General features: G+C 54.1%; 2 protein-coding genes across 2 annotated transcripts in view; one reads left to right on the forward strand and one right to left on the reverse strand.

Moving 5' to 3' along the window:
* Positions 1-3,037, forward strand: part of URB1 (URB1 ribosome biogenesis homolog) — a 41,051-nt gene extending 38,014 nt beyond the window's left edge. Inside the window, exons 35-39 of the mRNA XM_038766254.1 lie at positions 199-308; positions 861-1,040; positions 1,278-1,519; positions 1,793-2,368; positions 2,458-3,037. Of these exons, the coding sequence (XP_038622182.1) occupies positions 199-308; positions 861-1,040; positions 1,278-1,519; positions 1,793-2,368; positions 2,458-2,669 (1,320 nt within the window). The 3' untranslated portion in view covers positions 2,670-3,037. The remainder of the gene's footprint in view (positions 1-198; positions 309-860; positions 1,041-1,277; positions 1,520-1,792; positions 2,369-2,457) is intronic.
* Positions 3,038-3,365: 328 nt separating this feature from the next.
* Positions 3,366-6,078, reverse strand: LOC119945282 (melanocortin 2 receptor accessory protein). Its single transcript, XM_038766393.1, has 3 exons — positions 5,942-6,078; positions 4,296-4,395; positions 3,366-3,778 (listed from the first exon to the last, which is right to left on the reverse strand). Exons 1-3 carry the CDS (start codon positions 6,045-6,047, stop codon positions 3,553-3,555), a joined length of 432 nt encoding a protein of 143 aa, XP_038622321.1. The 5' UTR covers positions 6,048-6,078; the 3' UTR covers positions 3,366-3,552.
* Positions 6,079-16,621: the final 10,543 nt, after the last annotated feature.

Genomic DNA, 16,621 nt, shown 5'->3' on the forward strand with positions numbered 1-16,621 from the left:
AAATGAAGGAAACTCCCTTAGCCACGGTCATGCCAGTGAGTCGCATCCTGGCCTCCTGGGTCCTGGCTCGTTGTCCCAGCCAGCCCTCCCTCTCCTGGTAATCGCGTCGGCCTGGCCCGGAGCAGAGGGTGGGGTGGGCCCGTCAGCTCAGGCGCCCCAGGAAATGTTTTCTCTCTGCGGATCGTTTTCTTTCTATAGAACTGGATCGTAGAAATCCTGCAAAATTCCGCCCGGGTCACCAAGTCTGCCTACGAGCTCATACGGGATCACAGCCTCCTAACCTGGATCTTATACGTCCTGGAGAAAAAGTGAGGGTGGGGATGGGGCCCAGCTTTGGGCCGTCTCTGGGCTGTTCTGGGGATTGGGAAGGAGGTAGAAGAGACAAAGGGCGACTGTCGGAGTCTGACTCGGGGCCTTCCAGCTCACGGGCTGGTTCTGTCTGTTTCGTTTGGGTGTCTGAGACTGCCGAGGACTGTACCTTCTCCCTTTCCCCCAGGCAGGGGGTAGGGGGTGGCAGGGAATGAGCATCTTCCCCCGACTCTCCCCAGCGCCCAATTCCCAGGCCGGATTGAGATCTGACTGACTCGGAAAGCCCTGCAGGAGCTTTTGGGGGGCTTCGGGGGAGGCCGGGCTTTCCCACGAACCCCTGGCTCCAGAGGGGACGGCTCCCCTCAACTGCCAGCCTGTCTTTCCTGCGTGGGAACGGATTCCCGTCGAAGGCCTGAGCGCCGGCTGAGATGCTGTCTGGGAGAGAGAGGAGGCCGCCTTCCCCTTTGCTCGTGTTCTCTCTGCTGTGGGTTGTTGGCTGCCAGGCGGGCTGGCGGGGCCCAGGGGGTGAAAGGTCTGTGGATTGGTTTCAGGGTTCCGCCCAGCCGGCTGCTCTCTGGCATCATCTCGCTTGTGCACACGCTGTGGGTGACCAACCTGGGCGACAAAGGATCGGAGGGGCCGGCCTCCCAGCCGCAGGCCCCCAAGCTGCTGGCCTTGCACTTTATCGGTGAATTCCTCTACGTGCTGATGGTTCTGGCCCGACAGCTGCGGTAAGGGTCTCGCACAGGCGGGTGGTTGTGTGCCTGCGTGAGTGCCTCCATTTTTCTGTGGAATGGAGTCACAGATCATGAGAGGTGGGAGAAATCTCGGCCTGGGATGGGTCTCCTCTCCCACCCTGAGCACCCAGGGGTCTGGTTCAGCCCGGTGTCTGGACGGATCGGGAGGGAGAGGCAGCTCAGGGCTTGCGCGGTGCGCTCTCTGAGGGTCTGCGTTTGCCGTCGCCCCAGGCCCGGCCTAGACGGCTCCGCGCTGACCCTCTATTTGAGCACGCTCCGCTCCGTGCTGCGACACCGGGACGCCGCTCTGGCGGCCTTCAGGGCCCTGGGCCGCTTCACCGTGAGCGAGCGGGCCTTGTCCACCGGCGACGTTCTCTGGCTTTTGCACCACTGGAGTGTTGTAGACAAGGACGGTCAGCTCCAGGACGGCCTGCGAGCGACCGCTGAGAAATACCGGCTCACGGAGCTGCTGCGTAAGTGGAGGCTGGGAAGTGGGTGGTGCTGGGTCCCGGGGAACACGGAGCTGCTGGGCAGCGGGACCTCAGGGTGACGGTAGAGCTGCAGCAGGAGGCTGGCTGGGAATAGGCCTGCCGCGGCGCAATTCCCAGCAGTCCTCCTCCACGAGATGTGAGGAAGAGGCCCACACCCACCACCCTGTTCTGGGCCTGGTGTTGAAGGGCTTCTCTCCCTATCCTTCCTCTTCTCCCCCCCCTACTTCCCTCCTCCCTCCCTCCTTCCTTGAGCAGGAGCTATCAAGGACAGAAACAAGCCCCTGGCTCCAGCTCGGGCTAGAGCTCAGCGTGGCCGGAGGAAGGCGGAGGCGGCAGACAGTCCGGCCGAGGCAGCGGGCCCCAGCCCGGAGCAGTGCCGCAGCCTTCTGCGGGACATCGTGACCCACTGGACGCCCGAGCCCCCCGTCAGCCCCCCGGAGCCGGCAGAGTCCCCCAGTGGCCCCGAGCTGGCAGCAGCAAGCCTGACGGCCCGCTGGATGCTGAGGACGCTGGCCGGCCCCCTCGAGGCCCGGGAGACCACCGGAGCCCTCCTGGCCTGGTTCGGAAGCAGCATCCTGCCCTTCCCACCGGTGGCGGAGGAGCTCCTCGGTGACGCCGTGGTGACCGACGGCCTCTTCCGGCTGTACGGCCGCGTGTGCCGGGCCGCGGGGACTCGGGGAGGGGTGGCCGGCCGGACCGAGCTCTGCCTGTTCAACTCCCTCATGCTGCGGCTGCTGGCCGTGCGGGGGACGCCCAGGGAGAGCTCCCTGCACGCGGTGGTGGACGAGCTCTCCCGCTCCTCCGAGAGCGAGGAGGACGAGGCGAGGCAAGGTGAGACCTGGCTCCGGGAAGCCGGAGCGGGAAGGGGCCAGGTGGCCGGAGAGCGGCCGCCCGATGTGTTTTTCCTCATCCTTCCGCAGCTGCGGCAGCATTCCTGGTGTCTCTCTACGTCAAAGATGTTTGGCTGGAAGTGGAGCGAGTCGACACCTTGCGGGCCCACGTGCAGCTGATCTGTTCTGTGGAGGAGGAGGAGGAGGAAGGGGCGGCGGTGGGCAGGAAGCAGGACCCCATCGTGGCGCTATGCAGGGACCTGGCTGCCACCATGGGCAGCTTGGGGGAGGCCAGAGAGTAGACGCTCCTCCCCATCCCGGTGAGGAGAGAGGGAAGCTGGCGGCTGGGAGCGGTGGGGCAGTTGGAGCCCGTCCGGTGGCCTGCTTGTGTGCCTGGCCCTTTCAGCGCTCCAGACTTTGGGGCCGTGCAGAGAGCGCCCAACGGGAAGGTGATTGGGTGCGAAAGGGAAAGTCCCAGCTCAAACGTTATCCCCACACTAGCTTGGGAAAGAGGCGGGAGGGTGTAATTATTGTCGATTTGTCTCTTCAGAGACTTGGGAAACTCCCCCCACCCGACAGAAATGAGGGCTCCAAGGATAGAGAAGATATTTTTCAGAAGGGTGGATGACGGCCGCCGTCAATTTCCATTAATAAAGGATTTGGTTTCGTAGTCCGTGGTCATGGGTTTTTGAGGAAGGTCACGCAGACCGCGGCTTCTTCTAGTTTGGGTGACGGGCGGCATCCCTGCCAGCCTAGTCACCCCGTCTTCTCCCCTCCCTTAAGTCCCCCCCTTGAGACCTCTGCTCCCCCCCTTCCTCCTCCAACACCCCACTCCAGCGACCTCAGCCCCGAGCTGCAAGCCAACCCGAGGTCCCTATGATCTCCCTCGGAGTGGCAGCTGAGTCTGAAATGTAGCATGGGAGCACTGGACAGAGCCAGGCTGGCCCACACAGAGAGGACAGCCACACAATGGAGTCTCGGACCATTTATCCATCCATCCGCATCCCCTGTTGGCGTTTGGGACGATTGGGGGGCCGGGCGGGGGGCGGGGGCGGGACCTACAGGCTGGCCCAAGTCACCTTAGCGCTCCAGGAAGGAGGCCCACCGACCGGACTGGCCATTGAGCGAGCTGGGCTCCAGGGGAACCTTCCCGCCGTGAGTCCGGTGAGCTCCGGACTTTGGGTCTCAGACCGGGAGGCTCTCGCCACGGGCCAAGGGGCTGGAGGGTGGGGCCGGGGGAGCGGGTACGGCAGGGGCACAGCCGCTGCCCTCAGCCGGGGGCCGCTCGCAGTTCCGGCTGCTCTCTTCAGACCCGCGGACGCGGCTCCTGTCCAGGGAGGGGCCGGCCCGCCTCTGGACAAGCTGGTCGAGAAGGCGACTCCACAGGCACTTGGGGCGGGAGCCGGAGTTCCTGCGGGTAGACCAGTGGCACGGGAGTCAGGGGCTGCGGAGGACTGTCGGAAAGGAGGCGGAAGGGCCTGGGCCCGGCTCCGTGAGGAAGTACCCGATGCTGGGCACGTGCAGGGAGGGAGAGTGGAACTGGTGGGAGAAGCTGAGAGGTTCAAAGCGGCTGTCCGCCCTGAGCCCCTCTAGCTCTCGGGGTCCCGGGACCCACGCCCACGAGCCTCCGGCTGGTGAGGCAGCCGCGAAGGAGGCGGGACTGTGGGGACTGAGGTGACCCCAGAGGACTGGAAGCCCAGTGGAGTGTGTCTGAGGGGTCCATCCCACCCATCCTCATGGTCCTCCTGCAGCTAGCCCGGCAAACCACGCCGCACCACCCTTGTGACCCGGAGGGCCGGCCCACATCCGCTTCCCGGGCCCAGGCCACCTCACCCCGGGGGAACAAAGGGAAGCGAGGTGTCTGAGACCGAGAGCCCGAGCGCCAGGGCTCGGCCCACTGCCACCCGGCATTCCTCCGCCCACCTTACTTGAGCGGGGCTGAGCCTGACCAGGACATGTAGAGCAGGATGAGGAAGAGAAGCACCACGAAGGCCGCCAGGCTCACCCAGAAGACGATGACGATGGAGTCTGCCAGGGACGGTAAAACGGGGCAGTCAGGGCAGTCTTGGCCCCACAGGGAGGCAGGGGAGGAGGAGGAGAGATGCAGAGGCTCAGTAGGGGAAGGGGAATACGCTGGGGCCTCCAGAGAGCCGGTCATCACGGCTGTGCCAGCTCGTCATGGGCAGGGAACAGAACAGGGCAACACTCTGCCGCCCAGATACTTTTCTGTCGGAAGGCAGACAGAACCCCGTGGGGTGGGGCAGGGGAAGAGCCTGGGCTGAGCCCCAGTCTCTGCCGCCCGCCCATCCTCTCACATCTGTCTGCCATCGAGGGGAGACCGACCTGACCCCCAACTTGCCCGGATAATCAATCGATCGATCAGTGGTATTTATTGAGCACCTGCTGTGCGGAGAGCACTAACTGCTCTGGAGAGTCCAGAACGATAGAGTAGGTAGTGTGAGAGAAAAATAATAATAATAATGATAGCATTTATTAAGCACTTACTATGTGCAAAGCACTGTTCCAAGCGCTGGGGAGGTTACAAGGTGATCAGGTTGTCCCACGGGGGGGCTCACAGTCTTCATCCCATTTTACAGATGAGGTAACTGAGGCACAGAGAAGTGAAGTGACCCATGACCTCTGATTCCAAAGCCCACGCTCTTTTCACTGAGCCACGCTGCTTCTCAGCATCTTCTAGACTGTGAGCCCACTGTTGGGTAGGGACCGTCTCTATATGTTGCCAACTTGTACTTCCCAAGCGCTCAGTACAGTGCTCTGCACGCAGTAAGCGCTCAATAAATACTATTGAATGAATGAATGAATGAATGAATGCCCTAATCATCATCATCAATCGTATTTATTGAGCGCTTACTGTGTGCAGAGCACTGTACTAAGCTCTTGGGAAGTACAAATTGGCAACATATAGAGACAGTCCCTGCCCAACAGTGGTAATGGGTAGAGTGTGGGCCTGGGATTCAGGAGGACCTGAATTCTAATCCCAGCACCGCCACTTGTCTGCTGTGTGACCTTGGGGAAGTCACTTCACTTCTCTGAGCCTCAGTTCCCTCATCTGTAAAAAGGGATTAAAGCTATGTGGGACAGAGACTGTGTCCAACCCGATTAGCTTGTATCTACTGCTGCCCTTACAATAGCGCTTGGCTCATAGGGAGGGTTTAACAAATAGCTTTAACCAAAAAAAAAATAGTAGATACGATCCCTATCCACAAGGAACTCACAGTCTCACGGGATAAATGGCGTGGGCTAAGTCGTCGATAGCCTCCACCCCCAACCCACTGCTTGGGTGCAGGGGTTCATTTTCCCTGGGCCACGGCACATGCGGTGAGGCGGCCCTTTGGGCAGTGGGCAGGATTGGGTCCGATCTAATGATTCTGTATCTTCCACAGCACTCAGTACAGTGCTTTGCACGGCGTTGAACCGACACCGTAGTTCGAATCAGGCGGAGCGGTAAGCTATGGCCAGCGGGCTCCCTCGCTCCTGGATGCCCGGCAGCCCTGTAGGCCGGCTCCGAGCCAGCCCCTCCCGGAGAGCCCCTCGGCTTGGGCTTCAAACTCACATTTGTTGGCACTGAGCTTCCTCTCGTCCACGGGCACCAGATCCACATAGTCCAGGTAGTATTCGTAGTGAATCTGCGAGCTGGAAGAGTTCATCCCGTTGTCCATCTCCGCCTCTCTGGGCGGCTCGGGGCTGGGGCTGCCTTTTACGTCGTCTCTTGGTGGCAGGCCGCCCCTAAAAGGAGGTTGCGTAAGGGAGGGGGAGTAAATCATCCTCCCCGACTGGACGGCGTCGCGTACACCGCCCAGCGCTCCCCCCGGGCCCCTGCCCGCGGCAGCCAGTCGACCGCTGTCCGGGGCCCCCGGGAGCAGGGTCTGTGGGGTTGAGGGGGGTCTGTAGGCCTCCCTGTCGGTGGCCATGGCTCTAAATCAATCAATCAATCAATCAATCAATCGTATTTATTGAGCGCTTACTGTGTGCAGAGCACTGTACTAAGCGCTCGGGAAGTACAAGATGGCAACATATAGAGACAGTCCCTACCCAGCAGTGGGCTCACAGTCTAAAGCGAACAGTTGCTGAGTGGAAGAGAAACCCTGGCCCCGTCCCAGCTGCTCCGAAAGGTCCCGGCCAGTTCTCTGTGCGGGACCTGTGGAGGAGGAGGGGGTGAAGGTAGTCGGGGAGCCCCCTTGGGAGGTCAGTGAGGGGGCAAGGCTGGAGAACAACCCTGTGGCATTTTTCATGACATCCCAGAAACCACGGGCCCTAGGTCACCAAGAAATTCCAAACCCTTCGTCCTAACCTGGTGCCCTCTCACTAGCTAACATTTCCCTGAGCCAACTAAAGTCGAGAGAAATATGCGTGCATGCAACCCCAAACACACACACTCACAAATTCTTTCTGGACGGTTTATTCCCCACAGCCCCAGACGATTGACTGGAGGTCCTCTCCCAAAGGAATTAATAATAATAATAATGATAGCATTTATTAAGCGCTTACTGTGTGCAATCAATCAACCAATCAATCGTATTTATTGAGCGCTTACTGTGTGCACAGCACTGTACTAAGCGCTTGGGAAGTCCAAGTTGGCAACATCTAGAGACAGTCCCTACCCAACAGTGGGCTCACAGTCTAAAAGGGGGAGACAGAGAACGAAACCAAACATACTAACAAAGTAAAATGAATAGAATAGATATGTACAAGTAAAATAAATAGAGTAATAAATATGTACAAACATATATACATATATACAGGTGCTATGGGGAAGGGAAGGAGGTAAAATGGCACTGTTCTAAGCGCTGGGGAGGTTACAAGGTGATCAGGTCGTCCCTCGGGGGGCTCCCGGTCTTCACCCCCATTTTACAGATGAGGGAACTGAGGCCCAGAGAAGTGAAGTGACTTGCCCAAAGTCACCCAGCTGGCAATTGGCAGAGCCGGGATTTGAACTGAGCGGGGTCCTTGGGCTCTGCTGCCAGGAACACTGTGTTCCAGGGAGGAAGATCAGGCCTGCTGATAACAGTTGCCCAGGACACCGCTGATGTCACGCCGGTCTGGGGGATTGTAGGGGGCCTCGCCGAGGTGAGTGGGGGGCTCCTGGCGGGAGGTCGGCCGGCTTTTGGGAGGGGTGTGGAAGGGGGCTGACGGGCCCGCTCTGTCCCGTGAGTCTGAGTGAACTGGGCCAATGCCAAGGTGAGGGATTTGGAACCCAACGTTCAAGGGAAGAGTGGGTAGTGTCTCTTGCCCAAGATCAGAGGCTGGACTGTAATACAACAGGTGTCTCTCCCCACTTCAATCCATACTTCATGCTGCTGCCCGGATTGTCTTTGTCCAGAAACGCTCTGGGCATGTTACTCCCCTCCTCAAAAATCTCCAATGGCTACCAATCAATCTGCGCATCAGGCAGAAACTCCTCAGCCTGGGCTTCAAGGCTGTCCATCCCCTCGCCCCCTCCTACCTCACCTCCCTTCTCTCCTTCTCCAGCCCAGCCCGCACCCTCCGCTCCTCTACCGCTAATCTCCTCACCGTACCTCGTTCTCGCCTGTCCCGCCGTCGACCCCCGGCCCACGTCACCCCCCGGGCCTGGAATGCCCTCCCTCTGCCCACCCGCCAAGCTAGCTCTCTTCCTCCCTTCGAGGCCCTACTGAGAGCTCACCTCCTCCAGGAGGCCTTCCCAGACTGAGCCCCTTCCTTCCTCTCCCCCTCGTGCCCCTCTCCATCCCCCCATCTTACCTCCTTCCCTTCCCCACAGCACCTGTATATATGTATATATGTTTGTACATATTTATTACTCTATTTTACTTGTACATATCTATTCTATTTATTTTATTTTGTTAGTTTGGTTTTGTTCTCTGTCTCCCCCTTTTAGACCGTGAGCCCACTGTTGGGTAGGGACTGTCTCTATATGTTGCCAACTTGTACTTCCCAAGCGCTTAGTACAGTGCTCTGCACACAGTAAGCGCTCAATAAATACGATTGATTGATTGATTGATTCTGTCCAGCTACCTAAGTGAAACCTGGCCATCAGACTTCTCACTGGAAGGGAGAGGACAATAACTGTAGGCTACTCAAGTATCCAACGGCTCCCGATCCAGTTGGAAACTGTCCGGGCGTTTAGATTAGATTTAGATAGATCCCAGACTGAGCCCCCTGTTTCCTCTCTTCCTTCCCCTCCCCACAGCACTTGTATCTATATTTGTACAGATTTATTACTCTATTTTACTTGGACATATTTTCTATTTATTTTGTTAATGTTGAGCATATAGCTTTAATTACTTGTTCTGACGACTTTGGCGCCTGTCTACATGTTTTGTTCTCTGTCTCCCCCTTCTAGGCTGTGAGCCGGTTGTTGGGTAGGGACGGTCTCTATGTGTTGCCAACTTGGACTTCCCAAGCGCTTAATACAGTGCTCTGCACACAGTAAGCGCTCAATAAATACGATTGAATGAATGGATGCCGGGGGTCCGAGCCCAGGCCAGCCTCTCTGTGGAACCGAAGCCCAGTGGCCCCGCTTAATCAAGGCTGAGGGGATTCTGGCCATGTAGACCCCACAAACAACTCGGCCCTCCAGCTCGCCCCAAACTGTGCGGGACATGGATTGTGTCCAAACTGATTAACTTGTATCAGAGAAGTTGTTAGGGAAGCTGCGTGGCTGGGAGTCAGAGGTCGTGGGTTCTAATCCCGGCTCCACCGCTTATCAGCTGTGTGACTTTGGGCAAGTCACTTGACTTCTCAGTGCCTCAGTGACCTCATCTGTAGGAGGCCTTCCCAGACTGAGCCCCTTCCTTCATCTCCCCCTCGTCCCCCTTTCCATCCCCCTCATCTTACCTCCCTCCCTTCCCCACAGCACCTGTATATATGTATATATGTTTGTACATATTTATTACTCTATTTATTTTACCTGTACATATCTATTCTATTTATTTTATTTTGTTAGTACGTTTGGTTTTGTTCTCCGTCTCCCCCTTTTAGACTGTGAGCCCACTGTTGGGTAGGGACTGTCTCTATATGTTGCCAACTTGGACTTCCCAAGCGCTTAGTACAGTGCTCTGCACACAGTAAGCACTCAATAAATACGATTGATTGATTGATATTGATCTGTAAAATGGGGATTAAGAATCTGATCCCCACGTGGAACAACCTGATTACCTTGTATCTACCCCAGCGCTTAGAACGGTGCTCGGCACATAGTAAGTGCTTAACAAATTCACTCATTCAATCGTATTTATTGAGTGCTTACTGTGTGCAGAGCACTGTAGTAAGCGCTTGGGAAGTACCAGTTGGCAATTTATAGAGGCGGTCCCCACCCAACAGTGGGCTCACAGTCTAGAAGGGACTAGAAATGCCATCGTTGTTTATTATTTATTGTATCTACCTCAGTGCTTAATGCAGTGCCTGGACACAGTAAGCGCTTAACAAATGCCATTAAAAAAAAAATCGGGCAGGCCTACTGCTTAGAGGGAAGCATCAGGCTCCAGAAGTCTCTTTACTAGCTAGTTTACACTAAAACCCCCTTACGACAAAGTAGCCCACGGGCTCTGGACGTCCCCTGAGCAATTTCATACATTTTTGAACCCCCACATACGATAGCCAAGTCCCCTAAAGTCCACCCCTCAAGGGTGTTATCAGAGGTTTTACCATGTTCACGTTCATTCTAGTCTTGTTTCACCTCTGCAGTTTGTCAGTCCTCGGATTTTCTTTTTTCTCCCTGTGCCAACTGCGCTGACATTGAAGTCCTTTATCAAGGCTAGCCGACTTGTCCGGGCCAGAAATGATTTAGGCAAATGGGGTAAGCCAACTGCCCTTTTTGCTCGTTTGTTTTCCCTGTGGGGCTTGGAGGAGCGGGGGTGGTGGGGGAGTGCTCAGGGAACCCTGGGTGGGCTGGCCAATTTCACGTTCTCATTGGCGTGGCTGCCCTAGAAGCCGCAACCTCCTGTCCTTCGGCCCATTTTCTGGGAATCCTCGCTGAGGCGGCGATTCCGTTAGCCTTCAGGGTGTGTTCATGAAAGTAAATAATAATAATAATAATAATGATGGCATTTGTTAAGTACTTACTATGTGCAAAGCACTGTTCTAAGCACTGGGGAGGATACAAGGTGATTAATTTGTCCCACGTGGGCTGCCCGGAGTTTGAGCAGGCCACAAAATGGCAGCCGAGAGCCGCCTTCCTTCTCTGAGTCACGCCTGCAATCTCTTGCGAACAATGTCCCCAGGCCGAGCCCGCCTTCAGGGAGGCCTTTGGCAGTTCCATCAGGAGGGACTCGTCAGGGGAATGTCACTTCTGGCCCTGGCGCTCTGATCCTCACGGCCCTTGGAGCGAGAAAGACCCGAGCCTTGCCAATAGGAAGTGGACATCTTCCTTACTTGGCTCCCGTCAAGCGCTGGGCCTGCAGTCTCTTCCTGGAGAGGATGCCGAACGCCTGGCCCTTTGGGGGCAGAAGGATTTGACTCCCATCCCCGCTGGCCCTCCCCAAGCGGTGACTTCCCTCAGACACGGCTTCGTAGAAACACCAGTTGTGAAATCAAAGAATCCCAAGAGCTAGAAGGATCCTCGGGAGTCACCTGGTCTTCATCATCATCATCAATCGTATTTATTGAGCGCTTACTGTGTGCAGAGCACTGTACTAAGCGCTTGGGAAGTACAAGTTGGCAACATATAGAGACAGTCCCTACCCAACAGTGGGCTGGTCCAACCTCCTGCCCCCAGGCAGGTGAATGCCTAAGCCACCCTGAGCGAGGAGCAGGGAATCATTTCCTCCGTTTTAAGGCTTCCAGGACCCCAAGGGTCAAGTCCTCATCTCTGCCAACCTTCCCCTCCCATTGTCACCATCTCTTCTAACTCGTCGTGGCCCAGTGGCCCGTGGGCCAGCATTTTCCTCTGAAAATCCTCACTGCCGCCGAGTCACCCCCTCCTCTCCAGGCCGGATGAGCCCTATTCCTCGGCCTTCCTCGTGGCATCCGTTTTCCACACCTCCTGTCCATTCCGTGCCAATTCTGCCCTTTCTCTCACGTTCCTTTGTACTCAACAAACATGCCACTAGACAAAGGAAAAAATGCTCCTGGCCTCCCACAGGCATTAGGAGGCCTGGGCAAAATCGCCAAGCCACTCCCTGTACTCGGTGCTGTGGGGAGGGACTGAAGAACAAGGGCAGGCCCCTGCTCCATCTCCCTCCAGACCCGGCCCTGGGCCCTCCAGTACTCTTTCCCGTCTTAAAACGCAACTTCATAGACATTTACTCCCTTCTCCCGGGAAGGGAGTGGCTGTTTCGAACACAGAACGAGTCCCGAGAAGCTTGGGGCACCGTGCTGTGGGATCAACCCCAATTTCTGCCCTTCCCGTGTCAGCCCTGCTTTGCTCACGCAGAGGCAGGGTGTCTGCCGGGGCAGAAGGGGCTGCTGCCGATCCGTGGAGGGGGTCCCTTTCCGATCATTCATTCATTTGGCCGTATTTATTGAGTGCCTACTGTGTGCCGAGCTCTTGAGAGAGTACAATACAACAATAAACGGACAGAGTCCCTGCCGAGAATAAGCTTACAATCTAGAGACGAGTTTACGGTCTAGGGCGCTTACAACCTGCGACCTTCCTTGTCACCCGGTGTGACATTCCTTGCTCTCCCGGAGTCACCCGGTGTCCCAACATCGGCCCTTTCCAGGAAAGGATCTGCCTTTCCAGGCAGAGGAGGGGGCCCAATCTACGTCCTCTTCTCACCAGGGCAACGGGCCTCTTTTCAACCTCTATCCAAAGGCTGGCCTTGCTAGGAAGTGTCCCTGAGCCGCCACTTCAGATGATTAACGTCTGTCGGTGTCTCCGTTCTCGGAGGTCGTGAGCTACATATGGGCAGGGAACGTGTCGTATGCTCCTGTGGTACAGTCCCAAGGGTCTACACCGCGGGAACGTGTCTACCGACTCTGTTGTATTATACTCTCCCCGGTGATCAATTCATTCATTCATTCATTCAATCGTATTTATTGAGCGCTTACTGCGTACAAGTCGGCAACATATAGAGATGGTCCCTACTCAACAACGGGCCCACATACAGTCCTTTGCAAGCAGTAAGTGCTCAATGAATGCCACTGACTGGATCGATTGATCGATATAGTGCAGCATGGAATTGCACTCAATAGCTGTTCAAAATCAATCGTATTTATTGAGCGCTTACTGTGTGCAGAGCACTGTACTAAGCACTTGGGAAGTACAAGTTGGCAACATATAGAGACAGTCCCTACCCAACAGTGGGCTCACAGTCTAAAAGTTCAAAAATACCATTACTACTCTTACTATTGTGCCAGGCCCGAGATAAAGCTCCAGGAAGCAGCGTGGCTCAGTGGAAAGAGCCCGGGTTTTGGAGTCAGAGGTCATGGGTTCAAATCCCGGCTCTGCCAATTGTCAGCTGTGTGACTTTGGGCAAGTCACTTAACTTCTCTGGGCCTCAGTGACCTCATCTGTAAAATGGGGATTAAGACTGAGCCCCCCGTGGGACAACCTGATCACCTTGTAACCTCCCCAGCGCTTAGAACAGCGCTTTGCACATAGTAAGCGCTTAACAAATACCATCATTATTATTATTGCGTGGCTTAGTGGAAAGAGCACGGGCTTTGGAGTCAGAGGTCATGGGTTTGAATCCCAGCTCCGCCACATGTCTACTGTGTGACCTTGGGCAAGTCACTTAACTTCTCTGAGCCTCAGTAACCTCATCTGTAAAATGGGGATTAAGACTGTGAGCCCCACATGGGACAACCTCATCACCTTGTATCCCCCCCCCAGAGCTTAGAACAGTACTTTGCACATAGTAAGCGCTTAACAAATACCATTATTATTATTATTATTATAAATGCCATTATTATTATTATAAAGCCGAACCAACTTGTTCCTGTCCCCCACCGTCCCTCGCACCCCCAAAGTTTTTGCCCTCTGCTTCTGCAGGGGACTCCATCCCTCCTCATCCTCTTTAACCAAACCACATCGCGACTCTTCTTTAAGATACATCTGAAAGTCTTCCCAGAAACACTAAATCCTTCTGCTCACTCCAGCCTCCCCTTGCCCTTACGTATTATTTCTGTTTCTCTAATTTAAGGTTAGAGTAGCAGTGATAGCATTTTATTTACAGAGCACCTGCTGAATGCAGTGCAGTGAATTGAATGCTCGGGAGCGGCAACAGAAACATAATACATTTCCTGTTCAGCAGGAATTAGACAAAGCAATATCAAGTATGCGTAGATTGAAGGCCTTTCCAGACTGAGCCCCCTCCTTCCCCTCCCCATCCCCCCCGCCGTACCTCCTTCCCGTCCCCACAGCACCTGTATATATGGATCTATGTTTGTACGGATTTATTACTCTTTTTTTATTTTATTTGTACATATTTATTTATTTTATTTTGTTAATATGTTTTGTTTTGTTCTCTGTCTCCCCCTTCTAGACCGTGAGCCCACTGTTGGGTAGGGACCGTCTCTATATGTTGCCAACTTGGACTTCCCAAGTGCTTAGTACAGTGCTCTGCACACAGTAAGCGCTCAATAAATACGATTGAATGAATGAATGAATGAATGAATGGAGCCCCCTCCTTCCTCTCCCCCTCCTTCCCCTCCCCATCCCCCCCCACCTTACCTCCTTCCCTTCCCCACAGCACCTGTATAATATGGATACATGTTTGTACGGATTTATTACTCTATTTATTTTATTTGTACATATTTATTTTATTTTGTTAAATAATTTTGTTTTGTTCTCTGTCTCCCTCTTCTAGACTGTGAGCCCACTGTTGGGTAGGGACCGTCTCTATCTGTTGCCAACTTGGACTTCCCAAGCGCTTAGTCCAGTGCTCTGCACCCAGTAAGTGCTCAAAAACCATCTCTATATGCTGCCAACTTGTACTTCCCAAGCGCTTAGTACAGTGTTCTGCACACCGTAAGCGCTCAATAAATACGATTGAATGAATGAATGAATAAATAAATACGATTGAATGAATGAATGAATTCACCAGTTCAGCAGACAGCTGAAGGGGGGCTGTATTGTCATATATTATTATATGGTACTCTCCCAAGCGCTTAGTACAGTGTTCTGGCACACAGTAAGGGCTCAATAAATGTGATTGATTGAATGAATGAATGAATAAATGAATGAATCATCAATCGTATTTATTGAGCGCTTACTGTGTGCAGAGCACTGTACTAAGCGCTTATAACGAATGAATGAATAAGAATGAGGAAGGTTGGTAGAAGAAGGTAAGATTCAGGGCTGCTCGGCAAGGCTCTTTCATTCATTCATTCATTCAATTGTATTTATTGAGCGCTTACTGTTTGCAGAGCACTGGACTAAGCGCTTGGGAAGTCCAAGTTGGCAACATAGAGAGACGGTCCCTACCCAACAGTGGGCTCACAGTCTAGAAGGGGGAGACAGACAACAAAAGAGAGAACTCTTCTTTATAGCTGTAAGTTTCTATTACAGGTACTTTCAGATAAGACTGTGAGCCCACTGTTGGGTAGGGACTGTCTCTATATGTTGCCAATTTGTACTTCCCAAGCGCTTAGTACAGTGCTCTGCACACAGTAAGCGCTCAATAAATACGATTGATGATGATTAATGCTATGTGTGAGTGTTTTTATCTGCTTTGTCTCCCCCAGGTGACTTTAAAGCACTCAATCCCTTTGCCCCTTCCTACCTCGCTTTGCTTACTCTCCTACTACAACCACCCCCCGACCCCGGCTGCCATACTTTGGTCCTTTAATAATAATAATGATTATTATTATTATTGCGGTATTCGTTAAGCGCTTAGAGAAGCAGCGTGGCTCGGTGGAAGGAGCACGGCCTTGGGAGTCAGAGGTCAAGGGTTCATATCCCAGCTCCGCCAACTGTCAGCTGTGTGACTTTGGGCAAGTCACTTCACTTCTCTGGGCCTCAGTTACCTCATCTGTAAAATGGGGATTAAGACTGTGAGCCCCCCGTGGGACCACCTGATTACCTTGTAACCTCCCCAGCGCTTAGAACAGTGCTTGGCACATGCTAGGTGCTTAATAAATGCCATCATTACTATGTGCCAGGCACTGTACTAAGCACTGTGGCTCAGTGGAAAGAGCCCGGGCTTTGGAGACTGTGGTCATGGGTTCAAATCCCGGCTCCGCCACTAGTCGGCTGTGTGACTTTGGGGAGGTCACTTGACTTCTCTGTGCTTCAGTTGCCTCATCTGTAAAATGGGGGTTGGCTGTGAGCCCCTGTGGGACAACCTGATCACCTTGTAACCTCCCCAGCGCTTGGAACAGTGCTTTGCACGTAGTAAGTGCTTAACAAATGCCATCGTTATTATTATTATTATAAGCAAATCGGGTTTGAGGCAGTCTCTGTCCCACATGGGGCTCACAGTCTCAATCCCCATTTTACAGAAGAGGGAACTGAGGCCTAGAGAAGTGAAATGACCTGCCCAAGGTCACACACTAGACAAGTGGCGGAGCTGGGATTAGAACCCGTGACCTTCTGATTCCCAGCCCGGGCTCTAGCCACTACGCCATGTCACTCCTTTAATGCCAACCTCCTCACTTTACTTCAATCAATCAATCAATCAATCAATCAATCGTATTTATTGAGCACTTACTGTGTGCAGAGCACTGTACTAAGCGCTTGAATCTCATCTATCTCACCACCAACCCCTTGGCCACGACCTGCCTCTGGCCTGGCACGCCGACCTCCTCAAATCCAAGAGACAATTACTCTTTGCCGTGTGGCTCAGTGGAAAGAGCGCAGTATTGGGAGGCAGAGATCATGGGTTCGGATCCCTCCCCCCCATATGCCTGCTGTGTGACCTTGGGCAAGTCACTTAACTTCTCTGCGCCTCAGTTCCCTCATCCGTAAAATGGGGATTAAGACTGTGAGCCCCACGTGGGACAACCTCATCACCTTGTATTCCCCCCATTTTAGAACAGTGCTTTGCACATAGTAAGCACTTAACAAATACCAACATTATTATTATTATTTGCCCTTCAAAGCATTATTGAAGGCCCATCTCCTCCAAGAGGCCTTCCCTGTCTAAGTCTTCCTTTTCTCTTCTCCTTCTACCTTCTGCGTCGCCCTGACTTGATCCCTTCTTTCACACACCCTGCCCAGCGCCACAGCACTTATGTCCGTATATGTAATTTATTTATTTTAATGTCTGTTTCCTCCTCTAGACGGTAAGCTTTTGTGGGCATGGAATGTGTCTGCTTACCGTTCTAGTGTACTCTCCCAAGTGCTCAGTACAGTTTCGTGCACACAGTAATTGCT

The sequence above is a fragment of the Tachyglossus aculeatus genome, chromosome 24, assembly GCF_015852505.1.
Source record: "Tachyglossus aculeatus isolate mTacAcu1 chromosome 24, mTacAcu1.pri, whole genome shotgun sequence".
Taxonomy (NCBI): domain Eukaryota; kingdom Metazoa; phylum Chordata; class Mammalia; order Monotremata; family Tachyglossidae; genus Tachyglossus; species Tachyglossus aculeatus.